General features: G+C 39.2%; 1 protein-coding gene across 1 annotated transcript in view; it reads right to left on the bottom strand.

Annotated features, from left to right (window-relative positions):
* Positions 1-13,042: 13,042 nt before the first annotated feature.
* The window catches only part of IMPG1 (interphotoreceptor matrix proteoglycan 1), a 90,996-nt gene continuing 80,526 nt past the window's right edge, over positions 13,043-23,512 (bottom strand). Inside the window, exons 15-18 of the mRNA XM_026652971.2 lie at positions 17,040-17,250; positions 13,696-13,872; positions 13,411-13,592; positions 13,043-13,074 (exon numbers count right to left, since the gene is read on the bottom strand). Of these exons, the coding sequence (XP_026508756.1) occupies positions 13,043-13,074; positions 13,411-13,592; positions 13,696-13,872; positions 17,040-17,250 (602 nt within the window). The remainder of the gene's footprint in view (positions 13,075-13,410; positions 13,593-13,695; positions 13,873-17,039; positions 17,251-23,512) is intronic.

The raw sequence follows: 23,512 nt of genomic DNA, 5'->3' as shown, positions 1-23,512 counted from the left end.
TGTAATGAAGCTTACTTACTTACTTTCCTTATTTCGCAATGAAAATGCTTGTGTATAGGAATTATCATTTCACACCATGAAAACTGCCTTTTATTTATTTATCTGGGTGTTCCTAATGCTGGCCATATATCAGCAGATTAAAACTTGATATTTATATCTCAGTGCTAGACATTTGAAAAATAGAGATGTAGTTTGATGCCTTCTAATTAAAATGAAATAGGCATCATTTGAAAGCAAAATATTCTCTTTTCCGGCAGTGAAGAACAAAGCTTACATACTTCAGTTTATATATCTATATATGTCTATATAGATAAACTGATTTCCTCTCTGGATCCTAAGGTTGAAATCTTTTTTGAAAACTTTAGTTTCTAAATTCCCTTCATTGTGAACTTAAGAAAAGGTACAGTTCAATAGTGCAGTAAGAAAAAGTGATGAGAACACTTCCTAACTGTCAGAGTAGAGATTGTTTGTGTGCCACAGTCAGTCTGTTATCAGAAATACACTCCATGTTGTAATAAGTGTGAAAATCTTTTAGTAAAGAACTAGTTATTTATTTATGAATCCACTACACAAGTGATTGACAGTGTCTCTGAACTGAATATTGAATATGTCTCGGTGTGTTTTCTTTCAAGGTAAGTATCGCATCGCTCTTAGGTCATGTGGTGGCATTGGTCAGGCTCTCAAAATGCCCTTTCTCTTCCCACACCCAACACTTTACTTAAGCTGTAATTATTGACTGCAGTATGAAAGATGCATGCATAAGGCCCCAATTCAGTAAGTTATTCAATCACATGCATATATTCAACTACATGAGTTCAATGGTACTACTTGTATGGTTGAAGTTAGGCACTTGTTTCAGTACATCGCTGAATTAGGACCAGAATCTCATAGCCTCCAGTCACCAGATTCTTGGAAATCCTAAACATTATAAGAGACTGTGGCATTTAATAGACACATTTAAGGAAGTGTTGAACCATCTTGGAGCTCAGATGCTCACCCTCTTCTTTGTCTATCTGAATTTTAGTTATTGCCTAGTTATGTGTAGTCTCATGATCTTATTGGTACATTATAAAGAGTTTTAAAAAATACAGTGTATTGATTTATTCCTGATATTAACACATTTAAAAGTGTTCTCTTGATGCATACCCATAACTTCTCTCAATAGTAACTATGGTTATACATCGGGAGGAAACTAGCCTTTATTATACAGTATGGCATATTCAGCGTTCTTATGTCCGAGTATATTTGTAAGTCACTCAGATATCATGGCAATGGGTCTGAGATAACCAAGAAATCTTTCTTACTTTAGTCAAAATGGAACTGGTGGCTGGATGTTGTCATATGACACATTTCCCACATCTTTCTATTGCTCTCGGTACTTGCTCTTGTCTTAATTTGAGCCAGAGAAAAATTTCTAAAGTTTAGAATTTCCCAGTTTTGACAGGATAGTATGCATTCCAGTAAAGGTCTCTGCTGGAAGTGGCTTACTAGTACTCTGCATTAGCTGATTGCTAGATTAGACACTTGGTTATCTCATTGGTGATAAGGAGTTGCCATATGGAGAATACAGTGTTGGCTAATGCTGCTCCTGATATCTAGCAGTAAGGAGCAATTTGAACTGCTCCGACCTGACACGTCAACAGGAAAATGAATAGAAAACATTGGCTCTTGTTCTGTGTCTTTGAATGATTTAAAAACCAAACCAAACCTGATATCCAGAGTAGCTGGGGCTTTTCACATGTAGCATGTTAGTAAATAAAAAGAAATAAACACACATACCAGGCTGTATTCCTGATCACATGACCCAAGAATATGGATCTACCTTTTCTTTCCATTGATGAGATTCTATGTTTCTTTTTGCACTTGCATCCTCTTTTTGTTTTTGTTGTTTAAAAATATTTTTCAAGTAGTTTCCCTAAACTGATCTCTTAATGATGTACTGAAAATTACACAAAATAAATACATCCCATGTTGAAATCTATCTGGTATCTCTTTCTTTTAACCCAATACTTGCAGTTTAAGTGGGAAAAGTTGACCATGTTTAGAAAAATATAAAAAAAGGCAGAAAGGCCTTTCTGAAGGAAAAGAAATATTGTAGATGAGTTATTAAGGTCACTTGAGTGTCAGGAAATCAATTAAGGGATGGCCAGGTGAGTTATAGTACTAGCAGAGTTGCCCAGTCCAAGCAATACAGACAGGCTTAGTGTTAAGACCCCTCTTTCTTCATGGGAAAGGAAGTTACCTCAGAAGAAGAAATTTCATTTTATGGTGATGTCAACGAGCGCATAATGTTGAGATTTTGCTGGTGAATTGAGATCCCATTCATTCAGCATTGGGCTGATTACATCCAGAGTGTAGTTTGGAATAAGAGCCCAACATGTTATGCCTGTCAATGGCAGCATCCAAATGCATAGAAGGGTTTGGAGGCCCCTGTAGAGGAAAATAGTTCAGTGGTTTATATGTGCTAAACTCTCCCTGTTTGTCCCTTCCTTCAGAATCATGTGAACGCGTCACAGGAGTTGGTGACTGGATGTGCGGACACAATATTAGGCATTTGGCTCAAAGGTGGATGGTTGTTTCCCCCTGGAAGTTCATTGCTGGGCTGAAGCTCTGAGTTGGCAGGGATGGAGGGGCAGGTGACATGGAGCAGGGCAGGTCATGAGACTTAATATTTGTATCTGTGGGCACAATATTGTGTGTTGGCAGGGCCGGCTCCAGGCACCAGCTTAACATGCAGTCCTCTAGGAGCGAAGGACCTGCTGCTCAACTGCCGCCGCCGATCGCGGCTTTTTTTCTTTTTTCCCCCCCAATTGCCGCCGCTGATCGTGGTCGGGGGTTTTTTTTTTTTTTTTTTTTCCTTGGGGCGGCAGAAATGCTGGAGCCGGCCCTGTGTTGGGACTATAGGGAGGCAGTCTGTTCCCCTGGAGGTCCATAGCTTGGCCTCAGTGGCGAGGCAAGGTGAATCTGAGTTGGCGTTGCAGAAGGGATGTGCTGTGGGACCAGCTGATGCCTGTTTTACATTCTTTGGCAGTCCAGAAACAGTCACCTGAAATGATTATAGTTCATTAGTTGAGTAGGGATTTTGTAAGCGGGTGATGTGATCATCAGGGCACAGAGGTATTTAGGGAAAATCCAGATTCAGGGGGTGATGCTGACTCGTCTGAAATGCTGGGTTGACAAGGCCAGAAGGTGTGTGTCTCATCAGGAATGGAGAAGATCCATAATTACCCACCCAAAACTATTGTATTTGGTACCTTATTATTCAGGGACAATGAAGTACACCTTCCTGAGCAGGGAGCAGATATATTATTGGCTGTTACAGAGGAAATTGTTAACTATCTGGGAACCCAGCTGGGGCTGGTGTGAGGCAGCCAAGTAAAATGACTGGTGCCTCCTTGTGGCATGTGTCCAATGCAAGGATTTGTTCCACAGGGGATAAGCTGGAAGTGGATTTAGAGAAAGGCATCTCCTAAAGCAGCTGGGGAATGGGATTCGGGCTCCTGATATCTGGCACAGCAAAAACACCCTTTGTCCAGCCCCTTCACTCTGGTACAAAGGATTGGAGAAGGGGTCCCAACAATGGGCTGGGACCAGCTGTGGAAGAGTGGGGGGCTGATGGCAGCCCTCTATCAGGTGAGAGCGATTAAGGAAGGAATCATGATCTGCACTGTACAAATTACCTAGGAACTAGCCAGCAATGAGACAAGTTATTAAAGTTGCGGCCTAATTAAACCACATTCTTTGCAAACTGTCTTTCTTCCCGCATGTCTGGGACAAGGGTGAAGTGATGTTAAGCATCCCTTTCGATTTAAATGGCTACCCTATTTCAACTCTAGATTCTACTTGCCTGACACACAGTTTTTATCATTTTTATTTCCAAATTAATTTAAGACCCAAACATCAAATTAGGATGTAATTATGATAATGAGATTAAATACTGATTGAATCTCCTACACAATTGTCAAGTAAACAGTTTTATTATATTTTATTGAAATACAAAAGGTTTACATCCAGCAAGTGTATTTGGTAATTAATATTTGATAGTGATAAATACAGTCATGAGCAATCATTTCATTATTCAAATACACATTTAAGAATGTCTTCTTTATTGCCTGACTAATGAAGAGTTGATATGAATTGAAATATACTAAATACATTGAAAAAAACAGACTATTTTGTGCATTCTTAAGTGATATGATCAGCAGTTACAGCTAACATTTGTTGGAAGATATCTTTCAATGCCCACTGAAAAATATATTAAATGAGGTTCTACTCTGAGATGTGACTTGGTAAAATAGCATCATGGGTTCCCTGTTTATTGTCTCAATGATTTCCTACTCAAAATACTCAGTTTATAAGTCATAAAGATGTTCTGTCAGCCCTGCAAATTCAACCTGGGATTTAAAATGGGTTCTTTTATCTTGCACATGAGCACCAGTAACACAGATTCTGCATGGCAAATTATGGTTTGCACAGATGTAACTAAGTGGAACTTTGTCATCTACTCTGTTGACACTGCACAAGATAACACAGAATAAAGCTCCTCACTCTTTGTTTTGCTGGCTCTCCAGCACTAACAGTTTAAAAAGTAAATATTTAATTTTTGTCACTAAAATAGCAGATAAAACTCTGAATACACACAAGATTCAGATCTCAATAAAGAGGTACCATGTTGCTATAGTACGCTGTACTGAGTAGAACCGCACTTGTAAGTTTTTAATTACAGTTTTTGTTGTACAATAAATGGTAAATAATGATGCAGCATAGACAGACTCATGAATAGGACAAGTAACATCAATATTTGAATCTGGATTATGAAACAATTCAGCACAGATGGGTGATAAGTGTATGGCTGCCCATTGCTTGTAGAGATGCCTTCTGCAGAAACTTAATGGTAACCATTAGGAGAGATTTGTGTGTATACAGAATATATATTATTTGTGTGGGTATGTATGTGCATATATATACACTCTATTTGCTACCATACAGTAATCATAAACACAAATCTCTTATGTACATTGTAAAATTTACAGAATGTTTCTTTATGCCTGGAAAGCCTACTTGCAGGAAAACTCCAATCATTTTGCTCCATCCAAAAGTGTGAAATCTCAGAGTGAGAGACCGTTTCACCATGAATTAAACAATTAAATATGTAAAGTTTTATTGGGGGTTGGGGTCAGACAATAATTATTTAATGACAGTAGATGTTGAGATTAACAAGTTAAAGCTTTATAACTGTTAAAATGCAAATTGTCAACATCGCATGTCAAAATATAAAAAGCAGGGCTGTTGATTAATCGCAGTTAACTCACGCAATTAAATAAAAAAATTAATCATGATTAAAAAAATTTATCATGATTAATCGCAGTTTTAATCGCACTGTTAAACAGAATACCAATTGAATTTTATTAAATATTTTTGGATGTTTTTCTACATTTTCAAATATATTTATTTCAGTGACAACACAGAATACAAAGTGTACAGTGCTCACTTTATATTATTTTTATTACAAATATTTGCACTGTAAAAATGATAAACGAAATTGCATTGTTCAGTTCACCTCATAGTGAGTACTGTACTGCAAGTACTGTAGTGCAATCTCTTTATCGTGAAAATGCAACTTACAAATGTACAATTTTTTTGTTGCATAACTGCACTCAAAAACAAAACAGTGCAAAACTTTAGCGCCTACAAGTCCACTCAGTCCTACTTCTTGTTCAGCCAATCGCTAAGACAAACAAATTTGTTTACGTTTACAGGAGATACTGCTGTCCACTTCTTATTTACAATGTCACCAGAAAGTGAGAATAGGCATTCACATGGGACTTTTGTAGCTGGCATTGCAAGGTATTTACGTGCTAGATATGCTAAACATTCCTATGCCCATTCATGCTTTGGCCACCATTCCAGAGGACATGCTTCCATGCTGATGACACTCATTAAAAAAATAATGCATTAATTAAATTTGTGACTGAACTCCTTGGGGGAGAATTGTATGTCTCTGGCTCTGTTTTACCCACATTCTGCCATATATTTCATGTTATAGTAGTCTCGAATGATGACTCAGCACATGTTCGTTTTAGAACACTTTGGCCTGGTCTACACTACGACTTTAATTCGGATTTAGCTGCGTTAATCTGAATTAATCCTTAACCCGTCCACACAACGGAGCCAGTTACTTCGAATTAAAGGGCGCTTAAAATCGATTTCTGTACTCCACCCCGACGAGCGGAGTAGCACCAAAATCGATTTTGTAAATTCGAATTAGGGGCAGTGTGGCCGCACACCACCGAATTAATGTGGTTAAAATTAATGGGGTAGTGTGGCCGCACACCACTTAATTAATGTGGTTAAAAACCGAATTAATGTGCTTAGTGTGGCCGCGCACAATCGAATTTATACAATCTGTTTCCCAAATTCGAATTATCTAAATTCGAATTAATCTCGTAGTGTAGACGTACCCTTTCACTGCAGATCTGACAAAACACAAAGAAGGTACCAATGTGAGATTTCCAAAGATAGCTACAGCACTCGACCCAAGGTTTAAGAATCTGAAGTGCTGTCCAAAATCTGAGAGGGATGAGGTGTGGAGCATGCTTTCAGAAATCTTAAAAGTGCAACACTCCAATGCAGAACCTACAGAACCCGAACCCCCAAAAAAGAAAATCAACCTTCTGCTGGTGGCATCTGACTCAGACGATGAAAATGAACATGCGTCGGTCCACATTGCTTTGGATTGTTATCGAGCAGAACCTGTCATCAGCATGGATGCATGTCCTCTGGAATGGTGGATGAAGCATGAAGAGATATATGAATCTTTAGCGCATCTGGCATGTAAATAATTCGCGACACTGGCTACAACAGTACCATGAGAATGCCTGTTCTCACTTTCAGGTGACATTGTGAACAAGAAGCAGGCAGCATTATCACTTGCAAATGTAAACAAACTTGTTTGAACGATTGGCTGAACAAGAAATAGGACTGAATGGACTTGTAGACTCTAAAGTTTTACATTGTTTTATTTTTGAATGCAGTTATTTTTTGTACATAATTCTACATTTTTAAGTTCAACTTTCATGATAAAGAGATTGCACTACAGTACTTGTATTAGGTGAATTGAAAAATACTATTCTGTTTTTTACAGTGCAAATATTTGTAATCAAAAATAAATAAAGTGAGCACTGTACACTTTGTATTCTGTGTTGTAATTGAAATCAATATATTTGAAAATGTAGAAAACATCCAAAAATATTTAAGTAAATAGTATTCTATTATTGTTTAACAGTGCGATTAATTTTTTTTAATCGCTTGACAGCTCTAATAAAAAGTAAATATACTTAAATGCTAAGTTCTCAAGCAGTATTTTTGTATATTACCTGTCTGTAAATGTTGATTATTATTGATGGAAATATTTTCTCTCTGTGTGTGTACAGTGAAATTGACGTTTACTGATGTTTACTGATAAAAATCTAATGTTTCCACGTCTATTTATAAAAGCAGGTTGGAAATGCACGAATACAAGTGTTCTTTCTACTGGGTTCTCATACTGCTAATGGAATGTAACACCAGCAAGATATCTGCTTGCATCACTTATCTTTGAAATAACTAATTAAAATCTTTAAGCACTATATTTTAACACTGAACACTTAATAAATGCATTTTAACACTGTATTCATGATGAATTTTTAGACTGTTGCACTGAGCAAAGTGGCTGCAGCTTTCCATTAACAAAACAGTGACTTTCACTTGATGTGTGCTTCAGTTTAAACACAATTGTAAGACTTTCTGTAATCCCCAAATTTGCCCGTATACATAGTTTAGCCTGAACTCCAGTCTTGAATAATGCAGAACTTGTTTCTGAATACCTGTAAGAAAAAATCTTGTAAGAAACATTTTTAAAAGTTTACAGAAGTCCTTTAATAAAGTGTTCTCAAATTGAAATAAATTGAATATGTTTTACTAAACCACTGTAATCAGGCAGGCAAAGTTTCTCTAAAATCATATTGGGTATTTTCCAAGTTGTTTCAAATAGAATTTTGTAGTCCCCTACTTGCAGCTATTTAGTTGTGCATAGAGGTAATGCTATAGCAGTCATGATGTTGTTGTGCTTAGCTTTATGGGGGCTTTATATAAAATCTCAGTGAAAGGGTGCATGAATAGTATGTTCATTTGAATAGTATATTCCTGATTATTAAACAATGAATGAAATACAGTATTCTGAAGAAGTCACATATGAAATATTTATGGATCCATAAATACAATAGCTCTGGCAGCTGAAATAAAGCATTCTCCTTCATGACTTTGCCTGTCTATAGTCTCAGTGTAAAGGCAGCTTATCTTACAAACTCACAGAACAATTTCCAAACCTCAGAACTATCCTTCTGGAATTAAGGGTATAGCCCTTCTCATTCCACCTCCCTCTCCAAAATGTCTCTTAACGGTCCCTCAGTTCTCCTTCCACCAACCTTAGTAGTAATGGAATCCTACCTGTGTGATGATCTGGCTTTCTTAGATAGACTTATTTCTATTGCTGTACTTTTGTACTTTTTAAAAAAAAAAATCCTATGAATATTTCAATAATTCAGTTACTCTTGAGACCACTTGTCTAATATAGCAGATGTGGAGCAGAAAAGAAATTGTGGCATTCCTCCTTCTCCTCAAAATTGTGTAATTCCAACCAACATCCCTGGTGAAGGGTGTTATGCTGTTTTTTCCCCAGGGTCAGATGAGAAAGGAACTATACATTGAGACGTGTACGATGGGGGAGCCCTTCGGGATCTTCAGTCCCAAACAGCTGTTTCGTGGGAAGAGCCTGTGTCCACATAAGGCAGATCCAGCGCCAAATGACTTGAAATCCAAGAAATCATCCTCAGATCCACCTAAGGAGGATCCCATATGCTTCAGTTCTAGTACTTCTAAATTATTTTATTTGAGGTCTTTGGGTCCATCTCCTTTGAATGGGACATTTATAGTGACGCCTCGGGACTCCAGGAGAGCATTATCCTGTTCTTAACAGAATCTTGCAAACCTATAATAAATGCTCTCAAAGGCGGGATCTGAAATAGGGTTTTGTCTGAAACTGTTACAATTGATTACTTCCTGCACTTTTTGCAAGGCTGCAAATGTGCCTTCTGCAAGGTTGCGTAAGTTTTGTTTGCAAACCGAACTTTGTACGCAATCCAGATAAGACCCTTTCTTCTTAAGGAGATCAAATATTTAGATTTATTGGTGGATGGTGTCAGTCAATGCCTGGAAAGGGATGCCCTTCTCACCTCTGATGCTATTCACAGCGGTAGACATTGATATTCAAATCTGGGTTGTGGCGGTCCATTTCAGTCAACTGAAAATGTATGGGCTTTGAAAGTCAAGCAAACTTAGACTCCAGACAAACCTCTTGTAGCTGTGAGTAATGTGCTGCTGCTTCAAACACTCCTGCTGATCAGAAGGCAGGCATCACTGATTCTGACAAGCAATGCTGTGATAATATATTATTTAAAGATTCAGGAAGGAGCTTTATCTCCCCTATTACATACTTCCATAGAAATGGTGCATTTTGAAAGAGATGTTTTCTTCAGGTCTACACCTGGCAGGAGTGAAAAGCAACTTAGTAGATGGCTTAGGTTGCAAAAAATCAGATCAACTTTGGATAGTTTCCTAAGGACTGTTGTATGTTTGACTTTTGACATATGGGGGTCATCTAGGTTTGGTCTTGCGTGCCTGAAGTCACAACATGAAATGGTCTGCTTGAGCACAGGCATGAACCCAAATTCAGTGTCAGATATGCTTCTTTTGCAGAGAGGAGCAAGACTCACATATAGCTTTCCCTTTTTCCTTCCATTACGGAATATTTTGAGGGAGAAAGGACAGAGTCCGTGTGATCCTGATCACCCTAGCACAGGCTGTGGTTTACAGATTGGGTAGCCCTGTCCAAGGTTAACTTGTTTTTGATCTTGAGCATGGATCTTTTATTTCAGAATAAGGGCCTGGTTCATCATAGTCATGAATCCTTTCGTTTGACCACTTGATTTCTGGGTTACGAGCAGGGTTTTTCTGAGCAGTCACATCCTTGCTTTTGGAATCACAGATACCTTTCACTTGGTAATCATATGACTTCATGTGAAAGCAATTTTCAAGCTTATGTAGAGACTAAAGGAGTTGTTGCAACTTCTTCACTATATACTGGATTTTTACGTACCCTTTTATGAACTCTGAATTATCTTTGACTATGGCTAAGGTGTACTGAACAGCCTTTACTTCTACCATCTCTATCTACCACACACCTGTTTGAAGGAGTTGGGTCTTTTTTCAAGCCTTGGTAAAATGATTTCTTAAGGATCTGGGCTGGGATTGTCAGAGACCAAAGAGTGTTTAGGCATGCAAGTCCTACTGAAAGTCAAGAAGATTTGGATGTCTAACTTCTGTAGTATCCTTTGAAAACCCCAGCCCATATGAATATGTATTCTCCAGATGGTAAAACTGAGCTTTTGCACTGCCCATTCATTTAGCTTTGTTAGGTCCCACTAAAGTTCCACAGCTGTTACTTCGATACTAACACAAATAATTTTGTGTCCTCTGCACATTTTGCCTCCTCCCTCTGCAGCACCTTTTCCGAGTCACTAACAAATACAATAAGCATCAGTCCTAGCATGGAATCTTGGGGCACTACACTGTGAACTTTAGCCATAGTGAAAATTGGCCAAGTATTCCTATTGTTGTTTTAGCCAGTTCGTAAACTGAGACAGTACTTCAGCTCTCACCCCATGACTATCTAGCTGTCTTAATCTTGAGAGGAATTTTGTCAATGTATTTTTGATGGTTCAAATAAAATGGTAACGATGTCTCCTTTACCCACTGTCATACTCAAAGGATTCGAATAGATTAGAGAGGCATGGTTTTCTTTTGGAGAAGTTGTGTTAGTTTATTTTTATAATACCATGTGTTTTAAGATTTCAACCTGTTCACCTGGTATGGAAGTAAAGCTTACTGGTCTATCATTCCTATAACTCCCCTCCCCCCAAAGCACCTCTTTTAAAGACAGGTACAATATACACAACTTTTTAGTTCTCAACTATAGTAGCTGATTTAAGAGTAGACTTATTTTTGTTAGCAGCTGAGCTCAGCCACTTCATTGTCCAGTTCCTCAGAATATTTGAGTGTATACAGTCCAGCCCTGGTGACTTACAGATCTTCATTTTATCAGTGTGTTCTAGCACCTCCTCTATAACAGTGCCTCATCTTTATTACTTGAAGAGAATAAGCCTGAGGTAGGTATCTCCCCAACATCCTCTGCGTGGCGAAGACCAGTGAAAAGAAATCATTTAGTTTCTCTGCTCCTCTTACCCTGGTAATCCAGTAAATTAATCTATTCTTTTGCAGGCTATGATTCAGAGAAATTACAATAGTGGAATATTTTGAAGGAACAAACCAACATAACTTCAGTGACAATTAGTTTGGCTTGGTGCCAGGCAAATCAACAATGGGTGCTATCTTTTCATGAAGAATGCTTGTGGAAAAATATAGGAAAAAAGAGAAAATCCCTGCATGTAGTATTCATCAATATTGAGAAGACTTCTCTCAGAACATGGTCATATAAGCTATCTGTTGCTGTATGAGAATGAAACAGATACCTGAAGGCACATACGAGGGTGCTGCTACCATACGTAGACCATGTGGAGAAACTGAACAGCTTCTAGTAAGAGCTGGAGTACATCAAGGTTTGGCACTAAACCTCTTTTTGTTCATATCGGTGCTCGATGCATTAGAGGGGTATCTTGATACCTTGAAGACAACAAGACTGTAAATCTAGAGGGACCAGCCACCAACAAAGATACAGAAGTTCAAGTACCTAGGTTTGATAACGCAAGATAATGTTGAACTCAACGATGAACTTAACAAGCAGAACAGGAAAGGCCTGGACTAAATGGAGAGAAGTGAGCAGAGTGATCTATGCTAGGATAATGCCTATCAAACTGAAAAGTAAGACCTACAAGATAGTAATTAGGCCTGCATTTTTGAATGGCTCAAAATGCTGGACACTGAGGAAGAGACAGGAGCAGATCTTGAATACAGTGGAAATGAAAATGGTAAGATGGGTGCTTGGAATTACAACGATAGGCCACGTTTGAACAAATGAATTAGGGAAGTGTGAAGCTGGTACTATTTACAGGGAAACTGAAGGAATCCAGGCTTAGCTGGCTTTGGCATGTGAAAAGAAGATTTGGTAGAATATACAGGAAACAGGGCATTAAACTTAGAAGTGAAGGGTAAGAGAGGGGTTGGAAGACCCAAAACTGGATGGATGGATGGATATCATACAAAAGGATCTGATTAGCTGTAGAGTTTCTGAGGAACTGCTTCAAGACAGACTGGGATGGAAAAGAAGGACTCAGAGCCAACCCCATGTAGATGGGACTAAGGCTAGAGAAAGAAGGAAGACATAGCTTGACAGTACAGAGAGAACTTCTCAGCGCAATCGAGTTTCTACCCTTCCTAGTTAGATCTTGTTGTTACATATAAGCAAGAGATTCTGTACTCCAAGTCACACATTTTAAAGTCTAGATACACACAAAGTAAAATACAGTGTAGTGTTCAAACTCAAATTTAGGAGCCTTTTGTATGAAGGTCTTGTGCCTAATTTAAGTAATCTCAGCTCCTTACATTGCACTAATAAGTGAAAGTATATGACTACTATTCCTATTAACATTCGTTCTTTTGTTTGTTACAATTTTAGTGTCTTTTAGAGACTACTGCATTTGAAAGCGGGCATACAAAATGGCACAGTATTACATAAAAGCACTTCAAAATAGAATGTAGCTAACTTATCAAGCTCCCAAAGGAAAAGTCATTTGCAACAAAAAAGTACATGTTCTTTTCAGCTTCAAAAGGAATATGAAACTAGTACATAGAGAGGTTTCTTGGTCACATCTACAAATGGTAAACTTGAGAATAAACATTAAATGGTACACTTTTCTTGAAAATGGAGTCACAAACCTTTATCTTATCTGGCCGATGCTGGAACTCCATAATTTCAGACACTAACTTGTCAGTCTTGGTTTTGTAATATCATCTGGTGACCTACAATATTAAAATAAGGATATTCAGGCTTAATTCTTGCACTAATGATTAGGAAAGTCATCAGAATAGAATGGATCACCAAAGCCATGCAGAAGAGCTGTAAAAAGGTAATTTCTAAAGTTCTATTATGAAACCTTTGCAGCAGTAAATATTATAGATTATTAGTAAGTTTAGGGATTAGTATTTTTAGCTCTGAAATGGCTAAGGCAAGAGGCAAAACAAACAAACAAACCAAAACCTGATTTAGTTGTAAAGTTTATGCATGAAAGTGGACATGTTGTTATTTTGGGGAAACTTACATTGAAGAGGATGAGAATGTATGTACATGCATTTTACCTTCACACTGAGTTGTTTTTTCATATTTGTGTAATGTTCGTTGGTTAATGATCTCTGAAGAACTGACACAAGCACTTACACTACAAGGCATATGGCTAAAGCTAGAGATGGGCTCATCATGTTCAAAAATGGGATTAATTCTTACAGCATTTTCTGTGCCACAGTTGTTGGGAGCAGGACCTCTATAATGCAGAACATTTTTGTTTTATGTAAGAATCTGTAACTTAAGGAACATTATTGAAAATTAATTTTCAAATGTGAAGGGAAAAATCATGAGCTGCTTACTCCAAATTAGTCTGGTTTTTGCATTTTCTTCTTATCTTAACAATTAAAATGATGACAAGAAAAACAAGGCTTAATAAGCTAAGAACCACAGCTTTTAAAATGAAGGGTTGTATAGGTTCTGGAGCAAACTTTGCACAGCGCTCTCCTTGGTAAAACCGGTGCCTACGTACAGGGCATCTAAACAGGAAGAGGGGAAAAGCAAAAAATATACATAAACATAAGACTGAGGGCAGGAAATACAAAGTACTTGTGTCCAAAATACAGGGAAAACTGCCAACAAGTATAAGAACAGTTTTCTCATTGTAATTAATCAAAAAGAGTCTTTCCATATGAAGCAGCATGATTAATAATACATGGAAGAATATATCTTCAAGTTCATGATGATTAATATAAAACAATTGGAGACTGAAGTATTCTCTCCCCACCCCTGAATCTTGAGGAAGTTTGCATATAGAACAGAGCTTTGTGGCTGATTCCTAGCTCTATACTGAGGCCAAACCAAACCCTACACTTGAATGCCGTGGGAATTTGTTCCATATGTTCTAATCGTATCTCTTTTTTGAAATCTTCCCTAGACATTGCTCATCGGTGACCTCTAACTTGAGAAGTGCTGTCTAAAGCTTTATACTACAAGACTCTAATATAAAATAAACCTCTTCCAAGATGTTGGGTGAGACCTCTGGCTTTTCTATGAGAAGGTAGGTTCATAGATTATCAGAAGTGAAAATCAGTCAGGTTTGAAGTAATTTTGGAAATGAAGCAAACATTGGACTGAATTTTACTTGCCTTACCAAGTTCTTACTTGGAAGTACTTTCATTGGTATCAATGATCTGCTATTTTCATACCTTTCTTGGTTTTGCTTGCACAAGCTTTTTAAGTTTATATTGGAATTATGTAAGTATGTAACCAGACACAATTCACAGGCATTGTATTCATTATTGTTAATAAACTTGCATTCTCATTATGTTCATTATCTGCATTTAAGCTAAGTCATTTGACTCTATGGACAAAATTCTGACCTTGCAAAATCATGATCTTGGGTAGATATATTATGGGCATTAGATCCCAGTTAAGTTTATTGTTGCAAAATACAGCAAGTCTGCTATCATGAGTTTGCATATAGGGAATTCAGCCGTGTCCCTTCAGAACTCAATCTGAGCTTCAAGCATCAACATCCTGTTCTTCTCTAAGAATCGCCACCCTGCACTTAAGCAGGGAGGAGATATCCTATCTCTTAGAACTGGAAGGGACCCTGAAAGGTCATTGAGTCCAGCCCCCTGCCTTCACTAGCAAGACCAAGTACTGATTTTGCCCCAGATCCCTAAGTGGCCCCCTCAAGGACTGAACTCACAGCCCTGGGTTTAGCAGGCTAATGCTCAAACCACTGAGCTATCCCTCCCCCCGAGGAGTTTGACTGGCTGGCCGGAAGAAGAAGGCAATGCTTTCTGGTTCAAGGGAGGAGGGAAGACGTAAAGCTGCTGGAAGAGCAGTCAGCGTGGTGGAAGACTCACCACCTAGGAATGAGGGGTTTAAAAAGGTCAGCTGGGCCTGGCTCCTCTCCTCTTCACTCAGAACAGGCTGGGCAGCACCCAACCTCCCCCTCCCTAATTAGGTCACAAATATGCCAGTGTTTAGCTATATCTGCTGTGGGCATTACTCTAGCCACCCCATTAAGGGGGGCTGGGAAGGAATTTTTCCCTTATTACCATATTGGCCAGGTGCAGTGGTGGTGGGGGGGGGGTTTCGCCTTCCTCGCAGCAGGTTCAGGTAGGCTGTGTTCATGCAAAGCATGATGGGTGGTAGGTCATATGTCTCAACTTTTTATTTAAGTGTATAGCAGATGTTCAGTGCAGGTACTCCATAAATTAAGGCACAAAAGAATGAAAAAATGGCTTGGAAAAGAAATTAAGGAGAGGTGCTTGGTAATTTAGCAAGCTGGGGGCAGTTGGGGACTCCTATGATTGATACAGCAGAGAGCCAATTCCCTCATCATTATAGTCCACCTTAACCCCTCCTAGGAGGGGGCATGGTCGATGGGGGAGATATGGAAGAGCCCCCCCCCCCCCCCCCCCCAAAAAAAAATTGGCTGGAATTGGTAAGGTCCCGGCAGTGAATCTGCTGAAGGGACATAAATTTTGCATCTGCACTGCACACATTTTATCCACCGGGTTAGTCCCAGACATCTGTCTAATAATAAAGTTGAGGCCTAATTAAACCCATGTCTAATGTCTCCTGTCATTCTTTCAGCATAACCAGACAAGCCAACAGAGGCAAAAAGAGTTAAGGTAAGTCAACTATTGTACATTTTAAACATTAACAGTATACAATGTAGTGGATAATTCCTCTACAGTCATGATATGCAGAAGTTGTTCAATGTTCTTATTGTTTGTAGCTGATATTGAATGCTCTAATTAGCATATACTGACCTCTTGAGGTCAGTACTAAGAATGATTGATTGGGCTAATCAGATCTGTACTCGGCTTGTTACAATGGCAGTCAATCAACTGCTGGGTAACACTCAAGGTTCTGGACATCCTGTGTAAGAGCCTCATCATCTTTGACCTACTGTACAATCTACACTCCTTTTGAACACTAAGGGGAAGTTTGTGTGTCTGGATTGCATGACATTCTCAGTAATTGACCCACACTCCTGAATTTGCTCCCTGTGAAAATATGGTATCTGGTCACATTTACAAAGAGTTGCAAGAAACATCATGCCTTCCCAACCAATGGAATCCCGGCTCGCTTGATTACTTTGAAAGCTGTGGGCAGCAGGGTGTCTGATCATAAAAAGTTCTTGACTGTCTCAACATATGCCTTGTAAGGTGGCCAGCTATTACAGTGGTGGATGACATATATGCTTACAATAGTATTTTAAAATGTATTTTATACAACCCAGCCAAAAGTTAATTCCTCACAGATATACCTATTTTACCAATGGCCAAAAATGTGAACAAATGTTATTTGATTTTCCAAAATGTCAGAATAGTTGCATTTTGAAAATCAAGAAGAACCAAGAAGAATATCATTTCAAGTTACTTGTAACCTAGGTCAATGATGTTTCCTTTCTAATAAAGAACTAGATTGTGATGCCCTTACTGATATTGTGCAGTACTTGACTGCTTAAATAGTCCCATTGACTTCAGTGGAAATATTCATTGTGTAAGATACTTTGTCAATGGAACAATACCTCAGTCTAGATCAAAATGTCTATATAATTTTACACGCGTTGGCTTGCACTTGATACTCCTGAAAAAGGGTAATCCCAATTGCAACTCTTCATATAACTGATTTTTCAGGAACTATTGTTCAGCAGAATTAATAAGAAATATAATTTGCCTACCTGCAGACAGCTCCTTTTCCTGGAACTAATTCACATTTTCCGCCGTTAACACAAAGATGTGGCTGCATCTCACATAGACTCCGACATGGCAGTCCATCTCGGCTTGCGTAACCAGGTTTACAAAGGCAGTCTGCCTCTTTTGTCCATTCATTTGTTATGCACTCTGAAAATTCATCACATGCCATGAATTTGCATGGGTCCGCTTGATCAGCTGTAATAAGATAGAGACATTATTAGTGGATGCGTTGAGGCATTATCCCAGTGTACTTGGCAGAACTTGAGGCTGCTACAGAGAACAAAAGAGATTCACTACAGCCAGGCTCCTTCTATATCAATTGGTGGGACTATATCTCAGCATAAAAGGAAGCTGTACATTTTTCTTTCCTCAGATAGCACAGAAAATTGCTGTTATATTTTCTTGCACAATCTGTTTCCTTCCCACATATTCAGAGTCATGTTTTTATGTTTGCACTGTAGAGACTTTTTTGCATGTGGGTGTTCTGATTCCATCATCTTTTACTTTTGGGGAGTGCTAGTACTATATTTGCACATATATACAAAAAATGTGATTCTTGTCACAAATAGCTTGCAATCTGATTAAGGACATGTTAAAAACAGCACCATCCCTGTGTATAGTACAGAGTGACACTGCTAGCTAGAAATGGTGGCATTCTCTAGGGGAGAGCCATGTGTGAATGTCTTTGTGGAAGTAAGGTGGTTTACCTTTTAGGACAATCTCCTTTCATGAGGTGTATGAAACCATCATCACTTGCTGGTTTTCTGGGTTTGGGAAGGAGGCTGCTATGAGACACTGTATTGGGGAAGATGAAGGTCTATTGATGCTAGAAGAAAGGACCAAGCCAGGACTGCAGCCTGAAGCCATATTTCCTCCTCCCAAGCACCTCTAATTCTCCTGTGGACTGCCTTACCCTGCTTCCTCCTCTTGCCAGGTTTCAGTCCCCGCCTCACACCAAAAATCAGCAAGGGACTCGGCATGAGTCTTCCTAGCATGATGAGGCTGTTAGATGGAAGCAGTGGTGAGGAAGGCTATATCCAATGTATATGTTTTTTGGTAGGAGTATCATTTGGTACTTGGACGGAAGTATGGGAGAGGATGAGGGAGATGAGAGCCATGCTAAATCCTTAGCCCTGAGGATACAATTAATGAGTAGCAAATTATTTCAACCATGCGGATTAGTGTGGGAAAGGCCTGGGGATAAGCGTGCAGAGAATGTTGGGAGGGGCAAAAGGAGTAAAAGGAGGAAATGAGAGCAGAGATATAGGCATGGGTGGAGTGACAGGGCCTCAAAGGTGTATTTGAGAAGCCTGAACTGTTAAACGGAACTGAGAAAATGCAGCCTTTACCATAGCTGTAGAGATAAGCATGGGTCTATTATATAAAGATTAACTATCAACAGCTCTTAAAATGTCAAAATGATGTTATCTCTGCAATAATGGGCCTTAAGATTTGCCTTTCTAGGGAAAATAAACATTAGTTTCAAAAGAGGATTCATGTTGGACATCCTACCTATTAACTATAAACCTGTTGGCTGAGATTTTCAAAGCCTTTAGAGGATATGGATGACCAGTGCCATCAATTTCAATGAGAACTGAACACTGAGTCCTCCCTGGTGGCACTGAAAATCTCAGCCATGCTTGAGGATGCTCATATCTGCCTATATAAAGAGTGAAATGGATTGAATGATCAATAGGTCTCTTTCAGCTCTAACCTTCTATACAATTCCATGATTAGCTTCTCCTTCAAATTTAAAGACTAGGGAGACTGTTTTAAATCTATCTTTGGTACTCATAAGATGATGTCACTTTGGCATCCACTGTGTTATTGGAATGAAGAACTTTGTATTTTACTAAGTTTGAAGCCAAAAAAAAAAAAAAAAATTGTATCAGCAATAATAATTAAGTAAATATCTGTAATGAGTGACTGACAAATCCCTGTCTAAATGTAATAGAAAAAATTCTTTACTGTATTAATAATAATTTTTGAATGAAAATTAAAAAAAAAACATTCTGTAGCAAAGCAATAAGTTTGTAAATCAAAAATTGTTAACTCTTATTTTACAGAAAGGAAGTGAAATAACGTAAACAGGTTTTAGCTAGGAGTGGAATTCTATATCAATGTTCACAGAAAAACAGTTTTTCTCTTTTAAAAAAAAAACAACAACAACAACAACAATAAAAAGCCTATTAGCTACAGAATCATAGATAAAAACAAAAAATATTAGCTGGATCCACTGAAATGTGTCATCCTGCCTCCCCCCCAGCATTTTACAAGGCTAGTTATTGCCTAGATGACTCTCACTAGTGTCTATCTTCGCTTGCTTATAAGTAAAAATAAAGTAAATCAATACATACAATTGTCAAGATAAATTGAAACTTTGATTACATATTTTTGGGAAAAAAGTGTGTGTGTGTAATAGAAATATGCTTAGATTCATAGATTTTAAGGCCAGAAAGACCATTAGATTATCTTGTTTGACCTCTTGTGCATTGCAGGCCTTTGAACTTCATCCAGTTACTCCTGTAGTGAGCCCAATAACTTGCATTTGATTAAAGCATATCTTCCACAACGGCATCCAGTCTTAATCTGAAGACTGCAAGAAATGGAGAATCCACCACTGCCATTAAAATCATTCCCGATGACACTGTACCGCTGCTGTGAAATTTATTCACTCTTCGGCACAAAAGGTGGGGCATGTATTCAGTATGCTTTTTTAAACCATTAAAATTGACTTTTACAATGTGCAAGAAGATTGCTTTTTGTGCTCATGTAATGAATACCAGTCCTGAAATCTGTTCACTAGCCATGAAATAAGGATTTACCATTCTTTCTGTTGGCTAAGGACAAAGTAGGGTTAATAATTTTAAAAGTAGTAAGTGAACCTATCTTTCAAGGTGGTGATCAGACTCTTGACTGATTCAGGTTGGAGTCATGTTGATGCTACTTGGGCCTTAGAAGAACATTCTTTCCAGATAGTGGGTGGTCCATTTCCATGGCTAATGAGTTGGGGAATCTGTTTATGTACAACTTATGAATTCTGGTTGTTATGAAAGTGTTGTATCTTGGAATGCCTCTATCTGGATGTGGGATCCCTTATTTTCTGACAAACCTGTAGCACATACCTACCATATGAGGGACAATGGTTGGTTACTAAAATAGTTGCCTATTCAGGTGGAAACCTTGAGACAAAAGATTGGCTTTTACCGAGGAGAACTGGTTTATCAGTTTTCAGAGTGTATCTGTGTTAGTCTGTATCAGCAAAAAGAATGAGGAGTACTTGTGGCACCTTAGAGACTAACCAATTTATTTGAGCATAAGCTTTCGTGGGCTAAAACCCACTTCATCGGATGCATGCAGTGGAAAATACAGTCGGAAGATATATATATATATACACACACACACACACACACACACACACACGGAGAACATGAAAAAATGGGTGTTGCCATAACAATTCTAACGAGACTAATTAAGGTGGGCTATTATCAGCAGGAGGAAAAAAAAAACTTTTGTAGTGATAATCAGGATGGCCCATTTTCCAACAGTTGACAAGGTGGTGCGAGTAGCAGTAGGGGAAAAATAAACATGGGGAAATAGTTTTTACTTTGTGTAATGACCCATCCACTCCCAGTCTTTATTCAAGCCTAATGTAATGGTGTCCAGTTTGCAAATTAATTCCAATTCTGCAGTTTCTCATTGGAGTCAATTTTTGAAGTTTTTTTTGTTGGAGAATTGCGACTTTTAGGTCTGTAATTGAGTGACCAGGGAGGTTGAAGTGTTCTTTGACTGGTTTTTGAATGTTATAATTCTTGACATCTGATTTGTGTCCATTTATTCTTTTGTGTAGAGACTGTTCGGTTTGGCCAATGTACATGGCAGAGGGGCATTGCTTGCACATAATGGCATATAGCACATTGGTAGAAGTACAGGTGAATGAGCCTCTCATGGTGTGGCTGATGTGATTAGGTCCTATGATGGTGTCCCTTGAATAGATATGAGGACAGAGTTGGCAATGGGCTTTGTTGCAAGGATAGGTTCTTGGGTTAGCATTTTTGTTGCGTGGTGTGTGGTTGCTGGTGAGTATTTGCTCCAGGTTGGTGAGCTGTCTGTAAGCGAGGACTGGCCTGTCTCCCAAGACCTGCGAGAGTGAGGGATCATCCTTCAGGATAGGTTGTAGATCCTTGATGATGCACTGGAGAGGTTTTAGTTGGGGGCTGAAGGGGATGACTAGTGGGGTTCTGTTACTTACTTCAGGACAGGCCCAACTAAGGATGTGATTTCTGGGTATTCTTCTGGCTCTCAATCTGTTTCTTCACTTCAGCAGGTGGGTATTGAAGTTTTAAGAATGCTTGATAGAGATCTTGTAGGTGTTTGCCTCTGTCTGAGGGATTGTAGCAAACGCGGTTGTATCTTAGAGCTTGGCTGTAGACAATGGATCGTGTGATGTGGTCGGGATGAAAGCTGGAGGCATGTATAGGTGAGTATAGCGGTCAGTAGGTTACCGGAAACAAATACTCACCAGCAACCACACAACAAAAACACTACAGACGTCAAGAATTATAACATTCAAAAACCAGTCAGAGAACACTTCAGCCTCCCTGGTCACTCAATTACAGACCTAAAAGTCGCAATTCTCCAACAAAAAAACTTCAAAAACTGACTTCAACGAGAAACTGCAGAATTGGAATTAATTTGCAAACCGGACACCATTAAATTAGGCTTGAATAAAGACGGTGTGTGGATGGGTCATTACACAAAGTAAAAACTATTTCCCAGTGTTTATTTTCCCCCTACTGCTACTCACACCACCTTGTCAACTGTTGGAAAATGGGCCATCCTGATTATCACTACAAAAGTTTTTTTTTTCTCCTGCTGATAATAGCCCACCTTAATTAGTCTAGTTAGAATTGTTATGGCAACACCCATTTTTTCATGTTCTCCGTGTGTGTGTGTGTGTGTGTGTATATATCTTCCGACTGTATTTTCCACTGCATGCATCCGATGAAGTGGGTTTTAGCCCACGAAAGCTTATGCTCAAATAAATTGGTTAGTCTCTAAGGCCTGGTCTACACTAACCCCCCAAGTCGAAGTAAGGTACGCAACTTCAGCTACGTGAATAACGTAGCTGAAGTCGACATACCTTACTTCGAACTTACCGCGGTTCAGACGCGGTCCACACGGGGCAGGCAGGCTCCCCCGTCGACTCCGCGGTACTCCTCTCGTTGAGATGGAGTACCACAGTCGACGGCGAGCACTTCCTGGTTCGATTTATCGCGTCCAGACCAGACGCGATAAATCGAACCCGGAAGTTCGATCCCCAGCCGCCGAACTAGCGGCTAAGTATAGACCAGCCCTAAGGTGCCACAAGTACTCCTCATTCTTTTTGGTTTATCAGAGGAGAGGTTGCTTGGCAGCATTGTCTCTTGGTAAGGATGTGTTATCACCTGTTGAGGCGAATCAGGAAGTCACCTGAAAAACAGTGCTGGAGTTTATAAAAGAAAGGGCCATTTTAGAGAGAGAGAGAGAGATGGAACACAGGAAGTTTGGGGCAGAAAAGAAGGAAATGGGAAGCAGTGGGATCTAATTTAACTGTGGATCAACCAAGATAAGGGAAAGTTAGCTGACCTAGAGGGGGAAAGAGGCTCCATGTTTCTGAACTGAGACACTGAGCTTCAGGAGAAGGATTCCAGGCATCCCAGAGGCCTCTGTCCAAGCCCAAAGAACTCTCCAGAATGGTGAGGTAACTGAGGGAGGGAAAATGCATGCCTTTTGTCTACAGCTGTGTATTTCTCATGCTGTTAAGTAAAGGGTAAATTGTGTTTAGAGTCCTGTGCAAAGTCTGTGTGCTTTCACTGTCATGTACCCCTGAAGAGGTAGACCAGAAGACGAACCAGAAAGAAAACAACTTCAGTGGGATTCTGGGGAATGTGCAAGAGCTGCTGGAGATGTGTGGGGATATGGCACCAGTTTCAGGGCCTAGGCAATTGGGCTGCGGGGTCCACACTGTCAAGAGGGGTGTCAGATTTGAAGGTCACACGTGGAGTGAGTGCCTAGAGGCCCAAAGCCAGGGACAATACCTGAACTCTGTCGAGCACCAGCAAGCTAAGGGTTCGTGGAGTTGTTTGGATCCCCTCACAGCAGTCTGGTGAATGTTAAGCAGAGGGAACCTGACATCATGCATTTAAATATTTGTGCAATCCTGTTTTTGCTTTCTTGCTGGAATCAGTACCACTTTGTGATTTATACATGGAAATGGTGAGTACTGCAGGTAATTCATTTCCCTCAGCTGCATCTCTTTGCAGTCTTTAAAGTCAATATTTACCCTTACCTTGCCTTTTCCATATCTCCATGGAGAGCTTTCCCTTTCTCATTTTATTTCCCTACATATTCATCTCTTGGGCTCAGATGCATTTGCTTGAAAAGATCCAATTTGTATTAGCATACTTTTTGTAAT

This window comes from Terrapene carolina, unplaced genomic scaffold (genome assembly GCF_002925995.2).
Source record: "Terrapene carolina triunguis isolate 2854851 unplaced genomic scaffold, T_m_triunguis-2.0 Scaffold42, whole genome shotgun sequence".
NCBI lineage: Eukaryota > Metazoa > Chordata > Testudines > Emydidae > Terrapene > Terrapene triunguis.
Note: the sequence above shows the minus strand (reverse complement) of the source record. Positions and strands in the feature narration are given on the sequence as shown.